Here is a 27,863-nt window from a genome sequence, read left to right as displayed (position 1 = left end):
CAGAGGCCAGAAGAGAGCACTGGAGTTCAGACAGCATGTGCCTCCGTGTGCTGGGAATTGAACCCAGGTCTTCTGGAAGAGCAGCCAGTGCTCTTAGCCACTGAGCCATCAATCCTGTCCCATGAAAAGAAGTTAAAAGAAAACCATAAACAGGGCAATGTCTCTCGGTTCCCCTCTTCCCGGGTGGACATCTGTCTATCAGTCAGTCCTGCTAATTGCCCCTCTCTAAGCCCATGCCACAGAGCCCAGGAGTCTTGTGTATACTGTTTCTGGAGCCCTGACATTTGGGGCCCTAATCCACAAACACAGAAGGCCTTGAACCTCTAGTTGATGGAGCTGTCAAGAGTTTGCCTGGGAGCTACTCATGTCCAAACTGAACAACTACAGCTCCACACCACATTCCCAACATCACCATGCCCCTGCCTTCCACACCCCAGAGCCAAGCACAGACAGCAGAGGAGCAGGCAGTGCTATACAAGCATGTGTGGTGGAAGCTTGGTTCTCAGGTGGTTAGGTCAGGAGGGAGGTGAGGCCCTCGGATGCTTGGCCCTCAGGGGGTAAGTGTTGCAGGATTTTCCACTGTCCATTCACATTAGGCCTGTGGAAGGCCTGTGATTGGACGGGAAAAGGGAGGCAGGGCTAGGAGTTGGGGAGCTAGAGAGGTCACAGGAGGAGAAGGGAGGGGACCCTAGAAGGCTTCCAACCTGTGTGGCATTTACTAGCCACAAATAGCTATGTCTTCATAAGGTTAGAAATATTGGGATAAAGCTTTTATCATTGTCAATTGGCTCTAAAATTATTATATTGACACCTTGTAGATTGTAATATTATGTATACATAAGTCTGATTGGTTAATTAAGTGTTAAGAGTTTTGATTTACTTGGTTACTGGAATGTGGGTCTGCCGATTACAGGGGTTTATGGCGGAGAGGGAACACAGCTGAGATGCTGTGGGAGCTAGAACACACCAAGCGGGACCCCGCCAGGACATGTGCTGTGGCCTGGCGAGGCAGGAGAGATGGTGGGTTCTTTTTTAATATTTCCTACCACAGGTATTAAGGTAGTTCATCCTGGTGGGATCCTGGTTTCTCTTGCTAAGGCAGTTTGTTGTAAAAGGAAAAGCCTGTCCCTAGCATTTTCTAACTTCCTATCTCTCTGGGATCCGTACACCTCACATACGACTCGTTCGATGCTATGTTCTTGACCCTTCAAACACTATGAACCTTGCAGGGCTGGAGCGAGCAAGGCAGGAGCGAGAAGAAAACAGAACAAAACAAGACAAAACAAAAAACAAAACAAAACAACAAAACAAAAACAAACAAAACAAAACAAAAACCCAAAACTATGAATCAGATAAGCCTGTTCTGTTATAAAGGACCAGTCTCAAGTATTTCGTTATGGCGATGGGGAATGGGCTGGTGGGGCTTCTTTATCGGAAGTACTACCCAGTCACAGACCTACTTACTCTGAGTCTCTGCTCCTCCCGGCAGAGGCAGAAGCTGTGCTCTCTTGTCCTTGTGCCTGCTTTACCTCCTGAGCAGCTCAGACGCTTCCTCCTCGTGAGGGTGCCCCCCCCCCCCCGACTGTGCCTCTGTCTCTCTGTCTCTCTCTCTCACTCTGTCTCTGTTGTTGCTGTTCTTTTTGTTTTTGTATTTTCAAGGCAGGATTTCTCTGTGTCTTGAGACAGAACCCTGGTTGTCAACAACTTGCTTTGTAAACTAGGCTGGCCTAGAACTCACAGAGATCCACCTGCCTCCACCTCCCAAGTGTTGGGATTAAAGGCGTGCACCACCTTGACAGCCTCTCTCCCTCTTGTTGGAGATTTTGAAAACAGTAAGCCATTTCTCCGTGTCAGTGGGTCTGGGTCTGTTTTCCTTTTAAGAGCCCACAGTGTCTCCCTGTTCAGTGGTGGAAATCAAAACCCAGGACCTCATACATGCTAGGTACACATACACACTAGGTACACACATGCTAGGTACACACATGCTAGGTACGTACACACATGCTAGGTACACACATGCTAGGTATATACCTGCTAGGCAAGTATTCTACTATAGAACTTCTTTCCTAGCCTCAAACTTTTGTTTGTTTGTTTATTTGTTTGTTTGTTAGAGATCAGCTCTCTTTGTAGTCTTGACTGGCCTGGAAGTCCCTATGTAGACCAGGCTGACCTCATGCTCAGAGATCCACCTGTCTCTGCTTTTTCAAGTGCTGGGATTATGGCGTGCACCACCATGTCCAACCTAAGCTTTCAATGCCCCGTGATGCTGTGAAGCTGACCCGAATGGCCTCACTAGGGCCTCTACCAACCATGCTTGTCTGTAATCCAGACGACTAAAATATCTTGCTTCCTTTTTCTTTATTTGTAAGGCAGGGTCCCATACCGCACAGGCTGAACTCAGGTAGCCAAGGATATGACATTAAACTTCTGATCTTCCTGAAGCTGCCTCCTCAGCGTTGGCATTACGGTATGTGCCACCTGGCTTATGTGGCACTAACATCAAACCCAGGCCTTCCTGCATGTTGGGCCAGCACCCTACCAACTAAGTTCCATTCCCAGCCCTTAACTATTTACCACTTTTGGGACGGAACCTGAGCTCTGCAACCCAGGTTCACACTGAACTCACTATGTGGCCCAGGCTGGCCTCAAACTCTGCATCCTCAGGGCTCTCTACCTCCAAGTCAGAACTTCTGTGTGGAAAGGAGCTAGACCACGCCCAGCAACAAAAGACTTCTAAGATGAAAACCATTTGTTACTCTTTTATTTGACATCCCACAGAGCCTTCTGTTGGCAACTGGAATCAACCTTAGGTCCTGTGCGTCAGGGACCCTGCCCTCGGGACGCCTCTGCTCAGGGACCAGACGGTGCTGGATGCCTTTCAGTTTTTCAGAGGGATCTTGGGCCTTTGTGTGTTGTTCCTGGGACATTTTCCTCCAGCTTTTGTGTGGCAGTCTCTGCCCCTCCACCCACTGACCAATGTCACCTCCAGAAGAAGATCCCAACTCTAAGACCCAGGGAGACTCAACCCATCACTCAGCTCCCCTCCCTTCCTGGCACTGGCCAGGCTCTGAGTCTCACTTGACTTCTGTCTGTCCCCTGTGCAGACAGAGAATAGACTAGAGGCTGCCTGAGAACAGCCCTTTGCAGGGCCCCTGAGCCTGGAAGAGCCTGGCAGGTGCTGCTGGCTGATTGGATGAGGGGTGTCTTACCTTCATTTCCATTCCAAGAGGAATGCAAGGAACTTTTGAGAGTAGCCCTGTTCCCCCACTGTGACCCTGAAGCCGCTTGGGAACTGCTGGCTCACCAGAGGCTTCCAAACTCTTGGCTCTAGACCAGGCCACTGCAGTGGCAGGCTGGGGAAAGGCAGACAGAGCTTGCTTCCTGGAGAAGCCTGTGGTGTCTTGTGAGGTCCGGCTGACCAGCACATTTCCCCTGCAAGGATGCCTTGTCCTTCTCCCAGGACCCTGGGCTTGCCAGCCGCTTCGCCATAGCTGGGCAATGGGTTCTCTTAGCCCAGAGGCTACAACGTAGCACTTGCTGGTGTGGCAAAGGCTGGGGCAGCTGCCAGCGTTTTATCTTTTTGTTGTATCTTTTAAGAGCTCGCCCTGCTTCCTCTCTTGAAGCTCCAGGCAAGGGATGGCAGTTGTGAGGACAAGGGCTTCTCTTCTCTAATTCAAGGTCCCCACCCTGGCTCAGGCCCAGGCTAGCTCCTTCTGATCTCTCTCTTCCCTTCCCTCTCCATTCCTAGGAAACCTCAAACCAATCTTGGGTCTCTGTTTCCCTCCATCTGACTCAGACACGAGCCAAGTGGCTAGTGTACCCCCATCCACCCAAGGATATTATCATGGTACTCTTTAGACACCCTCTCAGTCACCTTGGCTTTGTGCAGAGCAAAGCCCTCCCCCAATGCCCTCCTAGTCCCCAGATTTGGTAGCTCTGACCTCCTCAGCTCACCCACACTCTGTGGACAGTTGTCTTGAGGGTCTTTTATTTGCCAGGCATTGGTATCCTAGGTCGGTCTCACGGGATGGGACAGGCGTTTCGGCCATGCCAATGTTGTGTGTCTGTGAGCAAATGTTTCAAAAGTGCACCACGTGCATCCCAAGACAGGCAGATGTCTACAGATGTCTATGTGCCACCAAAGAAATTAACTAAAGATCTGAAACTTAGGTTGGGCTAGGGGTGTAGATAGGGTTTAGGGTTTGCCTTACGCTCAAGGTCCTGGGTTTTATCCTCAGGAATGCAAAAGACAAAACCAGCAAACACATCTAAATACAGGAACCTAAATGTTGCTTTCTACACAGGACAGGATGCAAAGCACACATCTCCCCGGCAGGACTGTGGTGCGGCTCAGCGGTGTGGGTCTGTGGTGGAGCATTTGCCTAGTGTACATAAGGACCCGGACTTCATCCTCAGTACCACACAGAAGAAAAATCTTCATGACATTGGGTTGGGCTAAGCAAGCCTTCTTAGCTAGGACGCTAAGAGCAGAGGCAGCAAAAGTAAAAATAGATAAACTGGACATCATCAGAATGAAAATCGTTTATGTCTTGAAGGACAGCAGCAGGAAGGTGAAGAGATGGCTAATAAAATGCGGAGGAACATTTGCAATCAGGGTTAGGGGTGTAGCTCAGTTAGAATAGTGCTAGCCTAGCACACACTAGGCTCTGACGTGCATCTTCCTCCAGTCCGCATGAACCAGGCCTGATGGTGCACACGTATATCCCAGTATTCCAGGAGGTAGGAAGATGAGACATTCAAGGTCATCCTCAGCTACATAGTAAAGTTGAGGCTAGCCTGGGCTACATGAGGCCCTGAGTGCTGGTGGTGGTAGTAGTAGTAGTTGCTGTTGCTGTTGTTGATGCTGTTACTGTTGTTGTTGCTGTTGTTGCTGTTGTTGTAGTTGTTGATGTTATTATTGTTGTTGATGTTACTGTTGATGATGTTCTTTTGTCAACTTGTTACAAGCTAGAGTTATTTGGAAAGAGGAAATCTCAGTTGTTTAAAAAAATAAAAAGCCTCCACAGACTGGCCTGTAGGGAAGTCTGTGGGTCATTTTCTTGATTAATGATCCTTACGGGAGGGCCCAGCTCCCTGTAGTTGGTGCCATCTCTGGGCATGTCCTGGGTTATATTAAAAAAAAAAAAAGCATCTGAACAAGCCAAGGGGATCACGGGGAGCCGTGAGAGATTTTCCTTCATGGTTTCAGGTTTGGTTCCTGTCTCCAGGACTTCCCAGAGTCATGGAATGTAAAATGTAAGCTAAAATAAACCTTTTCCTCCCAAACTTGCTTTGGGTCTTTAGCGTAGCAGTGGAAGGCGAACCAAGATGTCCTCGTGTCAAAACAAATGAACACAAAGAACAAAGAACTTACCCAGCGAGGAATCTGTATTTAGAATACATTGAGAACCTAGGCTGGTGTTCCCAGGCTCAGCTGCTCAGGGCTGCTCTTAGAGAGCACCAGAGTTCCTCTCCTGGCATCTATACCAGATGGATCAAAACAACCTCTAACTCTAGCTCTGGGGCTCCAAAGCCTCTGGCTTTTCCTCACATACACGCACCCCCACCCCTGCCCCAGCTACACACAAGACTTAGTGGAAAAATGGGTGAAGAACTTAACTAGAGGCCGGGTGGTGGTGGTGGTGGCACACATACCTGTAATCCCAGCACTTTGGGAGGCAGAGGCAGGCGGATTTCTGAGTTTGAGGCCAGCCTGGTCTACAGAGTGAGTTCCAGGATAGTCAGGGCTATACAGAGAAACCCTGTCTCGGAAAAAAAAAATCCACCCCCCCCCAAAGAGCCAAACAAACAAACAAACAACAACAACAAAAAAGAACTTAACTAGACATTTCCCCAGAAAACAGAAATAATACCTATGCACAGGCCATGATCATGAGCTTTGTCTCTAGAATGGCTACAATCAAAAGTCAGACAACTGCAAGTGTTGGCACAGGGCAGGGTTCACGGAGAACCTCTGAGTGGATTTCTGAGTTTGAGGCCAGCCTGGTCTACAGAGTGAGTTCCAGGACAGCCAGGGCTATACAGAGAAACCCTGTCTCAAAAAACCAAATCCTCCCCCCAAAAGAAAAATGGAGTCTAAAATGAGAAATATAATTTGGGATTATACAAGTGTCCCTCCCCAGTCTAATACTCTTAAAGCACACACCCTTTCCCTGGCCGAGTCAGAAACCGTGCCCAGATAAGAGCAAGAGAAATTCTCAGCTCCCAACTCCCCACCCAAGTCCTCAAGATAAGGAGCCCAGGCCAAGGAACTTCCAAACTGAGAACAGTCCTCACTCAGCTAAAGCCAGTAGGGAACCGATTCCTCAGATCGCAAGGCGCTGAGCTGTGGTTGCAGAACACTGCTGAAGCAAGACAATGGCTTCTCCGCCCAAGGCCGGCCACCCCCGTAGCCCGGTCAGACCAAAGGCAGTGTAAGGTAACGGATGAGTTGTTTAACTGTGGCACCCTATTGTGGCAGCAACGGGGAAAGAATAATCCCCACTTTACAGGAGCCGATCTTAAAACAAGAAACAAGTCGTTTGGAGGTTTCTCATGTGGGGATGAAAATGTCTACCCATGGCTAAAAGACCGTACTACACCTGTTCTCTCCTCCCTCTTCTGTAAGAAGCAAAGAGCCAGCAAGGAGAGCCGACTTGAGGCACGGTGCCTGAAAATAGAAACTGCAACATGATTTTATTTCTAACTCCATAGACATCCCTGTGAGTCATTCATCTCCCTGGGTTCCACATTCCATGCAAAGCAGGCTGAGTTAACCCCGACCTGCTCACCCGGGGTGCAGTGTGCCGGCTAGGATGCACGGCCCCTCACAACCCTCTGTTTGCTTCACAGAGACCCTGGCATCCTCCTTACCCAGGGCAAGATAAACCAGGTGTAATCTGACCACGAGAACCCCTCCCCCAAAGCACAGTTTCCACCCCCACCCTGTGACTTCCTCCACGGAGCTTTGAGTACACCCCATTACATAGTTTGGAGTGGGTAGTAGCAGCTAGCACAGAAACTCCAGGCCTGCAGAGGTACTGGGACCAATCTCAAGGCCCACACAAACAAGGTTCCCAGGGCTGATTTGGGGGATGCGGTGCCCTCACACCTAGACAACTGGGGTTTAATGTGACTGGATTATGTCTATCAAGAGAGTCAAGAAATCATTCACATCAAACCAGAAGGCACAGGGGTAGGACGGGATGTGGCTGAAGTGAAGAAGAGGGGGAGTTAAAGACGTGGGCCAGCGGCACAGTGACTGCTGTGCAGGTGTGAGGACCCAAGGGTGGATCCCTAGCGTGTACACACACACACACACACACACACACACACACACACACATTAAAGCCAGGCATGATTGCATATGGCCTAACATCCAAGCACTGGAAAGAACAGCCAAATCAGCAAGCTGGAGCCCACTGTTATCAAAATACTAAGAGATGCTGACTTAAAATAAGGTGTAGAGGCTGAAGAGGATGGCGCAGAGGTCTGGGGAACTTGCCACTATTACAAAAGAGCCAGGTTCCGTTCCCGGCACTCACATGGTGGCTTATAAGTCCCGTTTCAGGGGATCTGACGCCCTCTTCTGCCGTCTCCAGCCACCAGATACACACTCGGTGCATATTAAGTACGTGCAAGCAAAACATTCATACACATAAGAGTAAAATAAATGCAAAAAAGTAGAAAGATAAAGGAAGACACCTGACATCGATTGACCCCTGGCCTCCACACATGAACATACAACAGACAGACAGACAGACAGACAGACACAGATGAGGGAGAAGTGCAGAGAAATGAAGCAACTCACGGTAATGTGTGTGTGGGTCACATTCCAGCAGAGCGGGTATCATAACAGGCTTGTTCCTCCCCCAGTTCCAGTTCCACTGAACAGGGCACACACAGGTGTTTATCAAGCTGGTCACAGATAAATGGGTTTGGGGATATTTTAATAGATGCCTTCAAGGTACCCGGTCATGACTCCTGTGACGGGCTCATCGAGATCTGGGGAGTATCCCTCTGCTCTCTTCGACCTCTGGGCACCTGCCCACTCCTGTCTGGACATTCTCTGGCTCTAGTTCTTTCTCACAGGAGTAGGGAATGTGGGAAGGGCCTTAGACTAAGAATCTGGACATCAGCTCACTTCCATTTGCCTGAGCCCCGCCTTAGACCCTCTTTTGCTTGCTTCAGTTCTAGAGTCGATCCAGAATTGCCTGGCCCTTTGCCCCATGTCCCACCTCAGACTCCATACAACATGGCCTCACTCCTTGCTACAGCTCATCAGTCCTCCTGTAGCCCCTGGGTTCCATATCAGTGGGCCCCAGCTTGCCTCAGCTGCCCATCTTCCTAGAGCCTCCTAGAACCTCCTTGTCCAACATCCCATTCAGTAATCATGCCTTTTCTCCCCACTTGGCCCTTCCGGTGCTGGCACATTCCCCTTGCTGGTGCTTGACACCTCCACTGGGACAGTGACCAACATGAAATACAAAGCTGGTTCGTTTTTTCTCATACCAGAGTCCCCTCTCAGTCCCCTTTCTGTCAGCGGAGTGTCTGGGAGGAGTGTCTGAAAAAGGAACAGAGTTTCCGTGCTTCGAGAGTAAAGATGGACACCCTCATCCAAGATAAAGTCCTGGGCAGCCTGGCAGGTCAGTTCACCCTGTCTTCATTACCACAAAGTTGCAAGGGCCCTGCTGAGCCAAAGGACGGAAGAGGGAAGGAGCAGGGCGTCTTCAGTGTCAGGAGTCATGGGGGACGGTGCAGGGTCAGAATGAAAATGGATGGAGACAAGAGCTGAGATGTCTTTTAAACACCTGTTACTCTCTAAAGAGAGCCGGGTTTTATTTCCCGTCTTGCTTAAAGCCACACAGGCACAAACTAAGCCTCGTCATTTGACAGTTAATTTCCGGCCCACACTTCCACTACCTTAATCGGACAAAAGAGCACGGAGAGAGCCCCAAGACCATGAACATTAGGGGTGTCAGATCTGGAGCTGACTGATGTGGCAAATGTATGCACACCCAGCTTTTAACTCACTTCCCTGGGTGGACCAAACTATTCACTTCAAATAGGGGAGCGTGAGGTCTGGAGAAGGCAGGGAACCGATTCCCGGTTCCAGACTACAAACTAGACACACTGCTCAACCTCTGAAGCTCCTCAACCCCACAACCACTTTCTCTATCCCTAGCATTTTTAGGGGTACACGCGCATCTCCATGCCAGCAGGGAAGCCCTGCCACCCAGGATACAACCTATTTGGGGATGCAAGTTAGGCAAGAGCCCTAGAGCCGCAGCTGGCCGCAAGGGACACACTCGGAGGCCACGCCTCCTCTTCCGCACCCGCGATCTAGGGGGCGTGCACGGGCCCGAGGCTCCGCCTCCTCTGAGCGCGCTTCGCCCCAGGCCCCACTGCGCGCGCTCCCGGCACCGGGCGAGCGCGGCACAGCGCGGGGCCGCGGTGGCCTGAGGCCTGCCCGCTGGGCCCTGACGCTGCGCAGTTCGACTCTGCCGCATCCCGGCCAGAACTTGGCCCGGAGCCCTAGGTTCTTGACGCGTGCCCGGGAGCTTTCGGAGCGCCGAGGCGCGGCCCCGCGTGAGGCGCGCACCTGCCGAGGACGAGGCGCGGCAGGGGGTCGCAGGTTTCCCCACGCCCCCGCTGCCTGTCGTGCTAGCCAACCCCGGCCACTTCCTGGACGAGCGAGATGAAGTAAGCTGCACCCCACCCCGCTTGCTCTGGGCTGCGCATTTCTTGCAACCGAGGACACGGTGGTGGCTCGGGTCCCACGGTGCTCGCCCTAGTCACCGATCCTCCACCCGCACGCCCCTCCTTCTGCGGAATAAAGGCGTCGTCACCCTACCCCACCCCTGCATGGCCTGGGGATGTGGTGCAGTTAGGTGGCGGGCCAGTAGGAGGCGGCCAGGCCCCTTCCCTGGCAGCCCTGGGGGGTCCCGGCGTGCCCTTGTCCCTGGGCTTCCTGGAACCTGTCTGAGAGCGAAAGTGAGCCGGTGCTTTCCCAATGCTTACGCTTTGGCAGTTGCTATCGCATGAACATTTCCCACATACCGACCCAGCACATTCTTTCCCAGAGGCATGGGACCTCTGAAAGTCTCCTCTTCTAGCCTTGACTATTTAGCCAGAAGTAAGAACTGAAATTCTTTCCATACGGTTAGTACAGTAGCTAGCCCACCCGCTCCACCGTGGCCCCTGAAAGGTAACGGGGTTGGAAAACTAGCATATCTGAAGTGATACACGGCTGACCGAATCTTCGAGTTGATGAAGCTAATCTTTATTTTGGGAGCACATCACAGAAAAGCGCCTGTTTAAGAGGGGCATAGTGGTGCACACCTTTAATCCCAGTACTTGGAGGGTGGAAGGCAGAGGCAGGAAAATCTCTGTGAGGTTAAAGCCAGCCTGTTCTACATTGAGAGTTCTAGACTAGTCACACAGTAAGACCCTACCTTAAATAGAGCGCAGTGTTTGGCTTGAGCACGGCTCATTTTTAAGAATTATAAATTTAACAAACAAATAATTTAATATGCAATACAGTCTAATAGAAAGCAACAAATTGCTGTTGGCTGTTTGGATAGCTCGGGGACCATTTTAAAGAAGCAAGAAAAGATGGGCAGATAGGGCCCAGCATTTCTGAGGCAGAAGCAGAAGGGGGAGCCTAAGCCAGCCCGGGCAGTCTAGCCAAACGCTTGTCTCAAGATAAAACCAAGCCATAAGGGAGAATTACGAAGATTGCATTCGCCATCTATGGTCCAGTCCTCCAGATTTGTCTGGGAGCAGCTGTTCTGGGTTGCAGTTGGCCAATCCCTTACACCATGTCCTCACAGAGTATATTGTGTTCCCTGATCTGGTTTCTTCTGGCCAGCCATTAAAATGAGGTTGTTTATTCCCATTTTACAGCTAGGGAAAACAACATAGAATTAAGCTATGGGTTTCGGGCTACACAATTACAGCCTTACTCTCCTTATTCTTTGTAGTTTTTACACCTAGGCTAGGTAAATGCCAAACCTTTGAGCTACAATCCCAGATTATATTTCTTTTAAAAAATTATTTTTTTAAAGATTTAAATTTTTTGTGTGTGAATATTTTGCCCACATGTATGTAAGTATACCACATATGTGCAGTGTTCACTAAGGCTAGAAGAGCGTGTGGGATCTCCTGGAATCAGAGTCATAAATGGTTATGAGCTGCTACACGGATGTGGGGCCTCAAACCCAGGTCCTCTGCAAGAGCAGCATGTGCTTTTAACCATTAAGCCAGCTCTCCAGCCTCAGATAGTGTGTGTGTGTGTGTATGTGTGTGCGTATGTGTATGTGTGTGTATGTGTGTGTGTGTGTTCATATGCCTGTAGAGAATAGAAGGGGCATTGGATGTCACGGAGCTGTAGTTACAGTTAGCTTCCATGTTGGTTCTGGGAACTAGCCTCTAGGTCTTTAAGAACAGCAAGTGCTATTAACTGCTAAACAAACTCTCTAGCTCTCCTCCCCCAGCTCCCTGTTGGGTTTGTTTTAATTTTATCTATTTATTGTATGTGTGCGTGTATATCTTTGTACCACTATGTGTGTGCCTGGAACGCTCGGAGGCCGGGCGAAGACTGGTATTATAGATGGTTATAGGTGGTTGTGAGCGGCGTGTACATGCTGGAATTGACCTCGGGTCCTTTGCAACAGCAGTCCCTAACCGCTGAGTCATCTCTCCAGCCCTGCTTTGTTTTGTGAGACAAGGTCTTTCTCTATCCCAGGCTGGTCCCAGGCTCTCCGTCCTTCTGTCTCAGCCTTTCAGACACGCAACCCCGATGTCATGGTCTTTATTCTTCTGGCCAGATCTTAGACTTCTCAAGGGCCAAGAAGGAGCCACCCAGCCCATACCTCTTCCCTAAGATCAGAAAGAACAGCTGAGCTGTCATGATCCAAACCTTACCATTTTTCTGTAGCAAGGTGGTTTGTTGGTTTCAAGGTATTGCAGGAAGTAAGTTCACAGTGCTAATGAACAGCAGTATTAAGTAGCATTTCTTGAGAGCCTGCGGCTTGCCAAGCGCGGTGCCAACGTGCCTTATGTGGATTCTCTTCATGTGTGCTTGCAATGAACTTGCTTTTCTGTCCTGTGGTTGAGAAACAATGCAGTTAAAGACTGTCTCAGGTCACCTAGCTGCTGAGAGGCACAGAATTGGATCCCAGATTGTATGCTTAATGTCTTAGCCCACAGGGCCTTTCAGGTTTCACGAGGGTACCGACAAAATGCCCTCCTGATATCAGAAGGAGGCCAAGTGAAGTGCTTGTGGCCATGGGGCCCAGAGCAGTGTTCAGCCAGCTGGCCTATGTGAGCAGCCACCGGCAGCAGAACCAGTGATGTCTGCGCCAAGCTGCTGTCTGCCCATTCTGTCACCGGGGATCCAGCCACACATCCTTGATTGTCCTTCCTTCCTTCCTTCCTTCCTTCCTTCCTTCCTTCCTTCCTTCCTTCCTTCTTTCTTTCTTTCTTTCTTTCATTTTTTTTAGGTTTATTTATTTTTATGTCCATCTGTGTTTTTGTTTGCATGTATAAATGGAAACCATGTGTATACAGTACCTGCACAGGCCAAAAGAGGGTGCTGGATTCCCTGGGACTAGAGTTACAGATTGGGCAGGTGCTGGGAACTGAACCTGGGTCCTCTGCAAGAATAACAAATGCTCTTAACCGCTGAGCCATCTCTCCAGCCTTTAGCCACACGTTTTATAGAGCTATTAGAGATTAGCTCCATGACCAAACTGCTTCCATTCCCCATGTCACCTCTGACCTGTCTGACCTTCAGCCAAGGTAGTTTACCTTTCAGTGTTCACTGCTGGAGGAGCAGTTGATGATAGTGCATATCTCACAGAAGTGTGGCAAGGACAGAGGGTCTGCTGCATGTCATAGTCTAAGCCTAGCCTCTGGCATATGGCATACATGCCATAAATAGCTCACAATACTAATAGCGTTGTCATAATCAAGAAGCAGCTGCTGGCGGGTCACGGTGCATGAAGTGACCGCTACAGCCTATTGTTTCCACAGCACCATTCAGCCCTGGGTGTCTTGTGCACGAAGTTATGGTGATCCTGTGTAAACGGGATTTATCTCGTCATTAGCAAATATCGCTGGGGAGCATGCCCAGTGCCTGGCCATTGTGGATGTTTTGGACGTGGGAGATGCTGCAGGGAACTAAATGTACCTGTCCCTGTTCAGGTTGATCTTGACTTCTTGGGAGGAGTGTGTGGCAGTCAGTCAGCAAGCCAATGTAATTATCACACAGTGCCTCAGGAGTTCTAGACAGGGCTGGGGGTGTAGCTCACTTGATGAAGTGCTTGTCTAGCATGAATAACACATCCCATATACCACATGAAACTGAACATGGTGGTGCGCACCTGTCATCCTAGCCCTCAGGAGAGCAGAACTCTATGAGTCTGGAGAGATTGGCTGTTCTTGCAGGGGGCCTGAGTTCGATTCCCAGTGCTCACATGGCAACTCTTCGTCTGTAATGTCCATTCCAGAGTGTCTGAGGCCCTCTTCTGACCTCTGCAGGCACCAGGCATGCGTGTGGCACACAGTGATACAAAACTCTCACACACATAATAGGTTCAAGGACATTGAAGGTCATCCTCAGCTACATAGCATGTTTGAGGACAGCCTGGGCTATATGGGACCTGGAAGGAAGGAAGGAAGGAAGGAAGGAAGGAAGGAAGGAAGGAAGGAAGGAAGAAAGGAAGGAAGGAAGGAAGGACTAAAGAGAGAAATAGAATAGAGAGGAGGCATGAGGCGGAAGTGGAAGCTTTAGTCTTCTGTGGAGTGGTCTGAGAAAGCCAGACTGGGCAAGCCGTCTTGCTGAGGTTGGTGAGGTAACATGCCATATGAGTACCTGCAGGGGACCGTGGCTCAGACAGAGAAAAGAGCCAGAACAAAGCCCCGAGGCAGGAGGATGGGCAGAATAGTACAGGAGGTCAAAGAAATGATGGTGGGAAGCTAGAACGTGTAGACCCTTTCCCACCAACAGGGAGGGTCACTGTGGTCCCTGTTCTAGACTCAACTCTACAGGAGCCAAAGGAAGCTATGAGAGAGGGCAGGCGGGCGGGCGGGCGGGCGGGCGGGAGGGGAGTTCTGTAGAAATGCAGACAGAGGAGGTGGCAGACTAGACGTAGGCAGTGAGACACACTGTCCTTCAAACCTGTATGGCCTCTGTCGTGTTTGTGTGTGCATATGTGTACACATACATTTGGAGCTCAGGGGACAGGCTCTGGAGCTAGATCTTCCTTCCACCCTGCTGTTCCTGTGGAGTGAACTCAGGTCATCAGGTTTGGTGGCTGACACCCGGTCTGCCCCCAAATAGGATTTGAAGGTGGACACCGGTATCTGCCAACAGACCAGACACCTCTAAGGTTTATGATCTGAATGTATCGTGTTTGCTGGGACCTGTGGAGACTGCATTTGAAACAAGTTGAGAGATGCTGTGGTACAGGCCTGAAATCCCAGGGCTAGGGAGGACAAGCCTGGGCTACGTAGAGATGCCCTGTCTCAAAAACAAAGAAGCACAAACCTGAAGGGAAGGGGAGAAGAGGAGGGGAGGGCAAGGAGGGACTAATTAAGATTTTGGTTAATAAACCGGTTGGATTTGGATGTGACTAGGCCCAGTCAGCCTTCAACTAAGGTGATCAGAGGATCAGAGTATGAGTTGACTGACCACTCTGGAGCTGAGGTGGAAAGTCCAGACTGGAAATACCGGCTTGGCCACACCGATAGCAGCTGGCTGGCCAGGGCTGAGCAGCTGCTCTGCAGAGGTGGGGGCTGGGCCTGGTGAACTAGATTTATGATCTTTGCCAGTATCTGTGTTCTAGATGTCCCCCTAATCAGCAAAAATCAAGAGCATATATCAGGAGCATATATGACAGCAAAAAGTGATCCCATGATCAGAAAAAAATAAGTTGTGAGTGTGTACTGACCTTTGTTCTTATGGAATTTGGTTGGTGACTCATTTATGTAATTTCGCTTTAGTAACGACCGTGTTTAACAACCAGCTGGGAAAACACCCGGAAATTTTGCAATCAAACATTGCAAAAAGATACAAAGGGTCTTTGCGTGCGTCTCAGTGCTTCCAGTTGTCTTCGGAGGAGGCCAGGGAGAGGGCTCTATGAACTTTGAAGAGAGCTTCACCTGGAAGCTCTGGTCCCCAGATTGGCCTTGAGGGGACCAAATGCAGGTCACGGTTGATTGATACCAAGTTGTGTCCTTTGTCTGTATTTGGTAAGTTTGGCATCAGAGCCCCGGAACTAGAGGGGATGCTGGGCTGATAAAGATGATTTTCTAAGTATCCTTTCATCTGAATTCTTGTTTCTTTCCCAGTCCTTTCAAAATTAGTGTTTATTTTTATTTTATGTGCATTGGTGTTTTGCCTGCATATGTGTCAGTGTGAGGGTGTTGGATCCCCTGGGACTGAAGTTAGGGACAGTCCTGACTCGCAACATGGTTGCTGGGGATTGAACCTCGGTTCCTCTGGAAGAGCAGCCAGTGCTCTTAACCACTGAGCCATCTCTCCAGCCCCCCAAATTCTTTTTAAAAGTCCAGATTTGGGGGCTGTGATTAGAGGCACCCCTCTTTTAGCCCCACCCATGTATAGCAGCTTTGTCAATGATATCTGAAGGGGTTAGGAGAGGGAAGGGGTGTGGGTAATGACCCCGATCTTCCTCTCTCAGCTCATTCTCCCGCCCATGTCTGCCTCTCCACACGCGCTGCTGCTCTGGGCAGGGACAGTTTTGGGGTGGCTGGCCATCTCCCCCTCTCCTGTGAGGGTGACAGGAAGATGGAGCTGGACTCTGCCCCTGCTCGCCATGGCTGACCAAATCAGTCTTTCCCCTTCAGGAATATTGGCAGGGTCCCTGTCTAATGGGTGAGTCTCTCCCAGGACAACGTGTCTTGTGCATGCACGCTCAGTCTGCCAGAGTAACACATTGTCACTCAGAGGAAGCCCACCTGCCCTCCTGCTCCCCGACTCCCACCTCCTCGGCTTTGTCTCGTGTGTCCGCATGTGTTGTCTGTATGTGTCGCATGTGTTGTCTGTATGTGCACCATGTGCGTGCTTAGTGTAGGATTCCTGGGAACTGGAGTGAAGATGGTTCTGAGTCGCCATGCGGGTGCTGGGAATGGGTCCTCTGCAAGAGGAACACAAGCTCTAAACCGCTGAGTCATCTCTCCAGCCTCCGCCCTACCCCCCTCCTGCTTTTATTTCTTTTGACATGGGGTTACTATGTAGCCCAGGCTAACCTTGAATTTACAGTCCTCCTGACTTCTAAAGGCTGAGACTGTAGGCTTGAGTTTAACCATGTCCTGTTGCAACTGTTTTGTAAATATAATTTGTTATATATGAAACTAACTGTCTTGCACACTCTTCTGTTGTTGCTGCTTTAGGTTTTGAGACAGGATTTCTCTGTGTATCCCCTGGCTGTCCTGATCTCACTCTGGAGATAAGGGTGTAGACTTGTCTCTATATTTCTTGGCTCCGTGACCCCACTACTGTGGGTTAGCTCCATAGCCCAGAGGTAAGGGAACGGCCAGCATTTCCTCTTCTGTGCTTATTTATATAGAGAAGTGGTGGCATCTCCTTGATGGTAGGGTGGGGATCTCCCTTGAAATGTGTGGGACCCGGGCACACTTAGCCCATTACCCAGACAAGGAAGCTGAGGCCTTGGCAAGTTAATACCTTGTTCAAGGCTGTGTGGTTGTTTAGGCTGAGGGCAAAACCGTGGCTAAGAGTGACATTTCCCCTGGTGTTGAGGCCTCTGTCCTCTCTTCCCCAGCCTCTCTGCCTGTTAGTCATGGCTTCCTGACAGATCGCTTAGACAAAGAAGAAAGCAAGGGAGAAAATTCCTAAGCGGGCATTTGGTTTCCCACTTCTTGGCCAGTGTCTGTTCCGTCGCTTCGGTGGGTTTATTTCACAGCCCCTTCCTCTCAGTTGGTGGAGAGGGCTTGAGTCAAACTACCCAGACTGCAGCCTCTGCAGCGCAGCAAGAGGTAGTGCAGCCTGGGGAGGGGGGGGAGAGCCAGAAGCCAGAACCCGGAGCGGAGCCCCCTGGTCTGGCTGTCCACATTTTTGGGGAGGCTGCGATGGCTTGTGAAGTTGGCGACAGACTTTGTTCTCCAGGGTGGGGTTGGCTCTATAGCCCAGAGGTAAGGGAATGGCCAGTGTTTCCTCAGCAATGGTGCTGGGCTGTCCTAAGGCAGGGAGTCTCTTTATATTTAATTTTCTTCCTTGCTTCCTTCCTTCCTGCCTTTTCCCCCCAAGACAGATTTTCAAACTGCTTGTATCGCAGCTGGCTTAGATTTCTGATCTCCCCGACTACACCTTCAGATGCTGGCTTCACGGACATACAACATCACTATACCTGGACTGTTTAAGTAATCTCCCCCCTCCCCCACCCCAGACAGGGTTTCTCTGTGTAGCTCTGGCTGTCTTGGAACTCACTCTGTAGACCAGGCTAGCCTCAAACTCAGAAATCTGCCTGCCTCTGCCTCCCAAGTGCTGGGATTAAAGGCGTGCGCCACCACCGCCCAGCTAAGTAATCTCTTTAGTCAACATTTGTCTAGTGTTCCCTTTCTAAAGTCTCATTTTATTTAGTGCGTGTTATATATGTGCACACCATGTACACTTGCCAAGGCATGTGCGTGTCAGTCAGAGGACAAACCCAGGGAGCCGGGTGTCAACTTCATCATCACGTCAGCTCAGGGACTGAACTTGGGTCATCATGTTTCTTGGTTCGCAAGTGTCGGTACCCACTGAACCATCTCATCCACCTGGGGGAGGTGAGGGGAAGTGGATGGAGAGGGAGGGGGTAGGAGGGGAGAGAAAGAGTGTGAAGAGAGAGTGTGGAGAGAAGAGAGTAGAGGAGGGGGCAGGGGGAGGGAGGGAGGGAGGGAGGGAGAGTGCATTTTCTTGTTTTTTGGTTTGGGAGACAGAGTCTTATTGTGTAGCCCAGGCTAGGCCTGAAATTTCAGTAATCCTGCTGCCTGAGCCTTCTGCCTGCTGCGATGACAGGCATGTGCTGTCACACAGGGTTGTGTAGGGCTTGTTTTGTTTGCTCTGGCTTGGGTCACATACTTCATCTGTTAGTCTCTGCGGTCCTCCCTTCCTCGGTCAGCCTGCGGTCAGAGTCTGTGGCTATTTCTAATGTAGAACTCTCTAGAACTTGGCCCAGGGCCTCGCTCCGGCTAGATAGGCACTCTGCTGCAGGTTGGAATCTTTAGCCCTTCTCTCGTTCCTCGTTTTGAAATGGCCCAGACTGACCTCCATTTGAGGCTCAGACTGGCCTTGAGCTTGCGACCCTCCTGCCTCAATCTCCCAAGTGCCAGCATCACAGGTGAGAAGCACCCTGCTTGGCTTCAGCCATGTTTTGTAGATTACATCGTGTCCTGTACTAGGAGCACTGAGCCCAGCGCTGGGGATGAGGGTTAGCGTGGTGACTTGGCTCTATGGCTTCCTGAGCCTTTCCTGCTTCTCCCTCAGCTGTGTTTTGACAATCGTGTCAGAGTCAGCGGGGTGAGAAGTATAGCCCCGTCCCCCAGGTCATGCCCGCCACCACAGTCAACGCAGGGTTGCATCTGAAGCCATTTCTGATCTGAGTGCCTGCTCAAGCAGGGCTGTGCCAACTTGGTGACGAGCGTAGAAAGTCGGGCATGTGCTTTTGGTTTTCTCCTTCTGTGAGCATGCGTGTTTCACGTGCACTGTGTGCTTGCTGGGTGTCTGTGGAGGCCACTGGACCCACCCCACCTCCGGGACTGGAGTGACACACAGTTGGGAAGTGCCATGTGGCTGCTGGGAATCTAACTCTGGGAGCAGCTAGGATGTTTAGCCACTGAGCCATCTCTCCAGCCCCAGGCATGTCCGCATTGATGCCGCTGTCCTCTGTGCTCAGTGTTCGGGAACCTTGCTGCTCAAAGTGTCCTCCTGGGACCCAGGCGTCCCCAGCTCCTTAGACCTCATCTTCTCCATCAGAATCCGCCCTTTAAAAACTTCCCCAGGAAACTCAAACACACAGTGCAGTTTACGAGCTGAGAGCACCAACTGCTCTTCCTAAGATCCCGAGTTCAAATCCCAGCAACCACATGGTGGCTCACAACCATCTGTAATGAGATCTGACGCCCTCTTCTGGAGTGTCTGAAGACAGTGACAGTGTACTCACATATAATAAATAAATAAATCTAAAAAAAACAAAACCCCAAAAAACAAAAACAGGATCATCCTAAAAACAAGTAACGCGTACGTTACCCACACTGATTTCGGAAAGAGTAATCACGCAGGTTTTTAGTAATCTGTACACAGCTCTGTTGAAATGCCCAATGTTGCTTGCTTCAGGAGTTTGGGAATGTAAGAGAGAAGACTGCTTTATTTGGGCACGAGGGCTGGGACACACACTCTTTCCGGGGAAAACAGTGTTAAGGAGAAGGCCAGTAGGCCAGGTGACACCCATCCTGCTTGTCCTCAGAGAGGTGGCCTTGGGCTCCCCCTCCCGACGGGCCCTGGGAGGCTCCCCAACTGCCCCCTGTTCCAGCACATCCCGAGCCCTGGCTCCCGGGACAGGATCAGGAGTCCTGGGTGCTGCTTGCCAGCTGGCGCCACCTCCCTCTCCAGGCTGTTCTCTGGGCTTCGGATTTCTCCCGCACTGACCTTGCAGCTTCTCCTTCCCCCAGGGCAGAGGCTGCTGCCAGCTGAGAAAGAAAGGCTCGGGTGCCAAGGACAGGGGTTGGGAAGCAGAGGAGAGTGCGATGTGGTCTCATCGTCCACGCGTTTGTGGATGGGTAAAGATGCGGACTGCAGGTGAGGAAGGCTGGGCCTCTCGTCCTTTGGACGGATGGACCATCCCTCTTGTGGATGTGCCGCAGACACTATTGGTGGGCCCTTGTCCTACTTGGGTGTCACTGGAACCATCTTGGGGGAGTCCCCAGAGAGAAGAGAAAGGAAGACTAGGACCAGGTAAAAACAAGTGCACGGCTCACACCTGCAATCTCAGCACTTCAGAGTCTGAGGCAGGAGGATTGCCATGAGTGTAAGGCCAGCCCTGGGCTCCAGAGTAAGATCATAGCAACAGCAATCAATAGAGGCAAACTGAATCCCAACTGAAGAGAGCTGGCCAGCTCCATGGCGCCCTCTGTGTGTCCGACAATGTCTCTGGACCCCAGGTCTCTCCCATCTGTTTGGCCGTGTTGACTCTGCTTGTGCTGTCTGGTTTACGAAGGGTGCTTACCCCCATTTACCAGATACCTCCTGTAGCTGTGGTTCCTCCCCTCATTTCCTCCTGCCCTTTCCCAAAGCTGGGGCTCAGTGGGGACCTGGAGGGCTTCGGTGACATAAGCACAGCACCTGGCCCTGTGACAGAACAGAAGGCGACACAGTGAATACTCAGGTGCTCCTGTAATCCACTCAGGCCTCTTGCCTGGGAGGGCGTGTTCGCCTAAGGAAGGCCAGTCAGACAACAGCAAGGGCCCGGCTCGCCGCCCTGTCTCTATGGAAGCTTCATTCCACAGCACCTCGACCTGTGTGAAGGGGATTGTAGTTAAGCTGGCCTGGGTGAGAACAGACAGAGTTTGATTTTGTGATTGGCCCATAGAAATACCATTTTATACCCTGCCGTCAGCTGTTCTGTAAACAGTAGCTAAAAGGCATTAGGTACTTCTGAAAGCATCGTAGAAACAGGACGTTATTTTATTCTTGTAGCAAGCCTGGGATAGAGGCACCACAGCAGCACCCATTTTATAGGAAACTGTGGTGTTAAATAATTAAATAATTAAATAATTGTCCGGCTATTCAGGAGTTGATCTGGGGTTCCCACTCAGGCACAAGGCTACATGGTCTTTTGTTTGTTTGTTTGTTGTTTATGTGGAGGGGGTGTTTCAGATAGGGTTTCTTTCTGGCTGTCCTGGAACTCATGCTCTGTAGACCAGACTGGGCTCGAACTCAGAGATCTGCCTGCCTCTGCCTCTGGAATGCTGAGATCAAAGGCGTTCCCTGCCACACTGGATTTGTTTCTTGTTTTAAATTTATTTATCTTTATTTTATGATTTTTTTCCATGTATGTATTTTTTCCCTTGGAGGGCAGAAGAAGCCATCAGACCCACTGGAACTGAAGTTACAGGTGGTTGTGAGCCACCATGTGGGTGATGAGTCCAGAACTTAGAGCCTCTGTAAGAGCAGCCAGTGATTTAACTACTGAGCCATCTCCCCAGACCGACCCTATTGCTTAGTTTCTGAGACAAGACCTTGCTATGTAGTCCTTACTAGCCTTAAATTCACTCTGTAGCCAGGCTGGCCTTGAACTTGTACCGTCCTTCTGCTTTAGCCTCCCAAGTGCTAGGATTACTGTTGTGTGCCACACAGTGTTTTTCTTCTTACTGTGTTGGGAGTGTGTCCCAGTACCCTGGTGCACACTGACCAGTTTCCTGCTGAGTCACATCGCAGCCCCAAAGTCTATTCTTTTCCTATTACATTCATCTGTGTGTGTGTGTGTGTGTGTGTGTGTGCATGTATGTGCGTGCACGTATACATGGAGGAGGTCAGAGGACACATTGCAGGACTTGGCTTTCTCCTCCCATCAGGTGGGTCTCAGGAATCCCAGGAATACTCGGATCATTCAGTGGGACAGCTGTGCTTTCTTACTGAACCTTGTCGCTGGCCCCCACAGTCTGGCCTTAGGTGCTGTCCCAGAGCCACTATTGTGACTTTTGCATGGTGTCCAGCAGACATGAGCAACAGCTGAGTTATGTGTGAGAGAAGACGGTCGTGTCCTCTCATGCTCCAGCCAGTGGCTGGAAGGGTACCCACTACTGTCCCTGGGCTGCCCTTTAGCCTGTGCTCACGGCTGAGACTAGCTGTGGTTGTGGAGTCCTCTCTCATCCCCGGGGGCCTCCCTGGTGATTCACGCCATTCTCCCATGCTCCGACCAGCAGAATGCGCCGGTTCCACTCGGTGGCCTAGGACTTTCCTGGGTACATTTCCTGTTTGCAGAGCAAGCTCCCGACATACTTTTTCCACAGAACGCAGACTGCTCAGGAGGGGGGGGGGGATGCCATGGGCTTGCAACAGTTCCCTGAGAAACAAGTGGCCATTTCTTGCCAGGCAGGAAATGTTTGATATCCTAGCCGTGTTCCTTCTACAGCATAACCTCCTGAACCGTGTTTGATCCTTCCTTGTTCCTTGTCTGCTCTTCCCAGGCATACAGGCGTCTGGAAGATGCTCGTAGCGGCAATGTGCTTGGCCCTTCTGGGCTGCCTGCAGGCCCAGGAGTTCAGGGGACACGTTTCCATTATCCTGCTGGGAGCAACCGGGGACCTAGCTAAAAAGTACCTGTGGCAAGGACTGTTTCAGCTGTACCTGGATGAGGCTGGGAAGGGCCACAGCTTTAGCTTCCATGGGGCTGCCCTGACGGCCCCTGAGCAAGGCCAGAAGCTCATGGACAAGGCTTTGGAATCCCTCTCCTGCCCCGAGGACTTGGTACCTAGTCGCTGTGATGAACTCAAGGGTCAGTTTCTGCAGCTCAGCCAGTACCGCCAGCTGAAGACAGTGGAGGACTATCAGACCCTCAACAAGGACATCGAGACCCAAGTCCGGCAGGATGGGCTCTGGGAGGCAGGCAGGATCTTCTACTTCTCTGTGCCGCCCTTCGCCTACGCAGACATTGCCCGGAACATCAACAGCAGCTGCCGACCACACCCAGGTGCCTGGCTACGGGTTGTTCTCGAAAAACCCTTTGGTCATGACCACCTCTCAGCCCAGCAGCTGGCTTCAGAACTTGGAAGCTTTTTCCAGGAAGAGGAGATGTACCGTGTAGATCATTACCTGGGCAAGCAGGTGAGCTGTAGCTTGGGGCCTGGCATGGCTGTGCTAGGTGGAGCTGGAGAGTGTTAGGAACCCTCAGCCTCCATGGTCTTCCTAAAGGAAGAAGGAAAGGTGGAAGTTGGGGAAACCGGTGGGATAGCAGACAGGACCAGTCTCCATATCCTCGTCTGAGCTTCCCAGAGAGGGTATATGCTCCAAATCCCCCATGGTGATCTGCCTTCTCCACAGAAGTGGTCCAGGGACTCTAATGTCTGGATCTGGCTTTCATTTGGGAATGTTGTGGGAACTGGAATTAGCTTTATACATCCCTCACCCATCTGCCTTTTTTTTTTAAAGATTTCATCAAAAATTTATTAACTATTATGTGTAAGTACACTGTAGCTGTCCTCAGACACACCAGAAGAGGGCGTCAGATCTCATTACAGATGGTTGTGAGCCTCCATGTGGTTGCTGGGGTTTGAACTCAGGACCTTCGGAAGAGCAGTCAGTGCTCTTAACCGCTGAGCCAGCTCTCCAGCCCCTCTGCCTTTTTAAAATAAAAATATGTTTTTCGTCTTGAATTCTGTCTTGAGGCAAAAGGCCGATAACAGCCCAGTACTGAGTAAGGGAAACAGTGTTCCACCAAAGCCTAGGAAACAGGAGCTTGGGACAATCTCTGGGAAGGCACAGGGCTCAGGGCTGTGCACTCTGGGCATGTCAGGGCCAGCACCTGCAACAGAGTACGCACTGTACCTGTGCTCTTTGGTGCCCAGACTGCTGAACCGGGCCTCCGACTGGGCAGGGAGTTACCTCCCTGGACAGGTGTTTGCCTTTCCATCCAGCCCTTTTCATTTGTCATGGTTATCGTCTCCAGACTGGGCCAGCCTTGCTAAGGGTCTGTTGGCCTAGAAATAAAAAGGAACAACATTAAATGCATACAGTTTAAAGTTTTTCATGTGACAATTTTGTCACTAAACTATCTTATTAAAAGTCAACAGTCTTAAAAGATAGGGATTTCTTCTTTGTTTCTTTTTTCATTGTACTGCAGATTAAACCCAGGTCTCACACATGTGAGGCAATCACCCTACAGTGAGTTATAGCCACAGGAAAGAGTCAATTTAAAACATGTTCTTTCTTGGCCAGAAACCGTTTAGGTGATTTTGTCTAGAGTACCTCACTAAGTTGTGAGACCTCAGGTCTAGGAACCATTGTCCACAGAGTGTTTTCCCCTTTAAGTGGAGAGCTCTGGAGCTCAAGGGCTCTTCTTTACCCAAAAGAACCTGGGATGACCAGTCTTCCTCCCTGACAGGCGGTGGCTCAGATCCTGCCCTTCCGAGATCAGAACCGCAAGGCCTTGGATGGCCTCTGGAACAGGCACCATGTGGAGCGGGTGGAGATCATCTTGAAGGAGAGCATAGATGCGGAAGGTGCGTGAGACTTCTGGCACACCTCAGCCCTGCCTGCCGGTGTTTGCTGGCACTCCAGACCCTGCAGTCCGGAGGATCAGCCAGGCCTTTGCACCATGGCAAGCTCGGCTCGGAGGGAGGGTTTCTATTAGTGTGTGACCTCCTTCCGGTCACATACTTTTTACTGGGTCAACCCGCAGGGTGCCTAGTGGCAAAGCCCAAATTGTCATTGATGCCACAGGGGGCATTTGGTCCAGTGACATGCACCTGATGGAGACGTTTGAAATAGCTGACAAGTAGTGCTGGAGGTTACCCCAGGCATGTTTCAGTGTGTCTGAGTGTGCGTGTGTCTGAGTGTGTGCGCGCGCTTGTATGTATTTTTGAGATAGGTTCTTGTATAGCCCAGTCTGGACTCAAAATTGCTACATAGCCAGGGATGACCTTGAACTTCTGATCCTCCTGCCTCTATGTCCCTAGTACTGGACTCTAGTGTAATGGTGACCATTGCAGCTGTGAAGATTTGTGCTTATGTGGGTGATATTTTTTCCCCCGGGAGATGGCAGCTCTCCTGTGCCCTCCTGTCTCTCAGGTGATCTCTAGCGTCCTTGCTGGTTCTCTGGAAGGCCTTCACAGGCCACTCCCTCCTGAAGTCACAGACTTCCCTTGCTCTCTGTGGAGCTGTTCCTGGTCTCTCTCTCTCTCCCTCCCCCCTCCTGTGATTATAGGTGCTCAGAGGGTGCCTATCTTACGAAGTACTGTAAAAATGGTATCTGTCCAGGGTCGGGAGGCAGAGTATTGAGCTCGTCTCTGCCTCTAGCTTGGTATCTCCAGCGTGTCACGTTTCCATCTCAGGCAGGAGTAGGTTTTTCAGGTGATGACAGATAAGGTTCCTTTGAGCTTTGGCATTGTGCAATGTTAGTTCAAAATGTTTATAAGTGTGTGTGTGTGTGTCTGTGTGTCTGTGTGTGGGTGTGTGCGCGTGCACGCATGTGCTTGTATACGTGTCATGTGATCTTCTGGCAGTTAGAGGGCAATCTTTGGAGTTAGCTCTTTCCTACCGCGTGGCTCCTGGCTATTGAATTCAGATCATCAGACTTGGTGGCAACACATCTACTCACCAGGCCATATTTCTGGTCCTGTTATTAAAATTAAAACTGTAATGTTTTTTAGATTTATTTTATGTGTGTTAGTGTTTTGCCTGAATGTATATGTATACCAGGTGCACACCTAGTGCCCCAGGAGGTCAGAAGAGAACACTGGCTCTCCTGGGACTGGAGTTGCAGACAGTTGCAAGTCACCTTGTGGGTGCTGGGAATTAGATGCAGATGCTCTGCAGAGCAGTCAGTGCTTTGATTGACCGCTGAGACCTCTCTCAGGCCCCTGTTATTACCACGTCAATCGCCGCATTTACAACATTGGCGCTTTCACCACCACCACCATTATATAGTAATAATTTAAGAAGCTAACTGTTATTATGTCCCCAGTAGCCATATTAAGTGGGGACAATTACTGGCCTTCTCTAAAAGAATCAGTGTGGTACTGTGGCCAGGGTCCTTGGCTGCAGTGGAGGAGTCAGCCTGGCCTCATCTCTCACGCTTGGCACCCCTGCCCAGCGCCACCGTCCTACACAGACGTACGCCTGCCTTCCACAGCTGCAGGAATCCCCAGAGGCTACCCCCTTTCTCCCCCAGAACCCTCCAGGTTTCTGGACCAACTGTGGATGTCTGTCCTTCCTCTCCCCAACCTGTACTTTATGCTTGGTCTTTCTTTCTCTTCCCCCTGTCTTCTCTCCGTCCTCTTGGTGTGTGTACTTAGCACTGAGGCTCTGAGCAGGGTGGCAGGATCTCAGTACGAGACCCAGGCCAGGGCTGGGGTGAGCAACTCCAGTATAGAGGCCACAGGCAAACTGGAAAGCAGGTGTGGAGTGAGGGGCAGGAGGCCAGGCGGGGCTCGGCAGGCATCTCTCCATCAGGAGGTACTGAGCTCTACCCTCCGGGATCCACGGCAGAAAACAGGTGCAGCCCCTTCTCATGACTTTATATGGGTCTCAGAAAGTCTTTGGAACCCTCTCAGGTGCCTGATGCCCAAGGAGAGTGTGTGCTGGACCTTGCCCTTGCTTCATCTGCAGAGCTGAGCTGCAGGGCTGGCACTGAGAACTTGGATCCAGTGGGAGAGACAGCAGCCACTCCTGAGCCAGCCAGCAGTGGTGGCTACACTTCTTTCTGCTCTTCGGACTTGGTCTGTTCCTGCTGAGTCAGGGAGACAGGGTCTTGCTCGCTCCCTCTGTGGGGTTCTTCTCACCACGGGGCATGGCATAGTCCCCCCCCCCCCCCCCGTGTGCAGTTATCTGTGATCCTCTTGGCTCTACAGTCTGCCCCCTCCTGCCATGCCCGTCATTTTCATGTGTTGCACACCCTCTATGGGTTCTTTGCAAGGTTTCTGTAGAGACTGCAGACCAGGCAGACTACAGCGCTGCAAAGGTGCCTTTGGAAGTTACAGAGTGGAAGCTGGCAGACAGACAGACAGACAGACAGGTGGACACCTGGGCGGATGGACGTAGTGAGGCCAGCCTGTAGCAGTGAGTGAGAGCATGGGTCTGAACGGCAGCCACTGCCAGGTGGCTGTGCCCAGACACAGGTCAGGGGCTGGGTTCAAGGCTCCTATAACAAGTAGTTTGACTGCTCCTATGCCCAGACAGTAGGAGGGCAGGTAGCCAGGTTGTACACGAGTGTGTGTATGTGTGTGTGTCCATCCCAAGGGCCTACATCTAATGTGAGATGGGGCTGGTCCACCATTTGGGCTTTCTTTCATTTACACTTGTTTCATTTTGTTTTGTTTGAGACAGGGTCTCAACAGTGTAGCCTAGGCTGACCTCCATCTTGTAATATAGCTCAGGCTGGCCTTGAGCTCACAGAAATCCTCCTGCCCTGACCCCAGACTCCCAAGTGCTGGGGTCACAGACACAAACTATCACTCCCCTTTTCTAATGTTAGTTTTTGTTGCAACGCCCAGCAGAACTACTGCACTGCTGTGGTTTGGGTTTCTCTAGTCTAGGCACTGGTCCTGAGCAGCCAGGGATGGGAAATTGCTAACAGACCCTCAGTCCCAGTAGGAGGGCCTTTGTCACAGGCCGTGCTGGCAATTGATCGAGCACACATGAGTCTTGTGGGCATCCTGAGAGGTGCAGACAGAGGCTCCAGGCCCAGTCTCCTCCCACCTACCTGACAGGAGCAGTAATTCTGCCCAAGTGCCAACATCTGGGTGACAGTAGATGAAGGCCACTCCTGTTGGCCTCAGCCTGGCCTGAATGTTTCCAAGGCTGAATTCTGAGCCCTGCAGTCTGAATTTTAAGGGAGAAGACCAAGGTCACAAGCCGTTTCCTCTCCCTCTCCCTCTCCCCACTCCCCCAACCCACTCTCCTTCTACTTCTACCTGGGGGGGGGGTAGATGCTGGGTGGGGGGAGTACCTAAACTGTATCCTGCATTCTGGAGAGGCAGAGGTGCTATCTGAGCCTGTCATTCCCACCCCTGCCCCCGCCCCTGCTTTGTGGCAGCCAGGGAAAGGGACCTGTGACCTGCAAGGTCCTTTGGCTCCTTCTCTCCCACCCTCATCCACCTGGATGCAGCAGTTTCTCCAGCTCCCT

The 27,863-nt window shown here is 51.0% G+C and overlaps 1 protein-coding gene and 1 long non-coding RNA gene across 3 annotated transcripts in view; one reads left to right on the top strand and one right to left on the bottom strand.

Annotated features, from left to right (window-relative positions):
• Positions 1–4,546: 4,546 nt before the first annotated feature.
• Positions 4,547–8,924, bottom strand: LOC127680193 (uncharacterized). The gene is made up of 3 exons (XR_007976942.1): positions 8,512–8,924; positions 7,811–7,917; positions 4,547–4,968 (listed from the first exon to the last, which is right to left on the bottom strand). It is a non-coding gene; the product is annotated as an uncharacterized LOC127680193 (long non-coding RNA).
• Positions 8,925–9,392: 468 nt separating this feature from the next.
• H6pd (hexose-6-phosphate dehydrogenase/glucose 1-dehydrogenase) overlaps positions 9,393–27,863 on the top strand; it is a 30,419-nt gene continuing 11,948 nt past the window's right edge. Inside the window, exons 1-3 of one of the 2 annotated variants that reach the window (XM_052178223.1) lie at positions 9,393–9,702; positions 22,210–22,846; positions 24,123–24,240. In XM_052178223.1, the coding sequence (XP_052034183.1) occupies positions 9,698–9,702; positions 22,210–22,846; positions 24,123–24,240 (760 nt within the window). In that variant the 5' untranslated portion in view covers positions 9,393–9,697. Of the gene's footprint in view, positions 9,703–15,100; positions 15,256–22,209; positions 22,847–24,122; positions 24,241–27,863 lie in introns of those variants that run through there. The other variant, XM_052178224.1, reaches the window with a different exon arrangement.

This window comes from Apodemus sylvaticus, chromosome 3 (assembly GCF_947179515.1).
Source record: "Apodemus sylvaticus chromosome 3, mApoSyl1.1, whole genome shotgun sequence".
Taxonomy (NCBI): domain Eukaryota; kingdom Metazoa; phylum Chordata; class Mammalia; order Rodentia; family Muridae; genus Apodemus; species Apodemus sylvaticus.
This window is presented reverse-complemented; position numbering and strand designations above follow the sequence as displayed.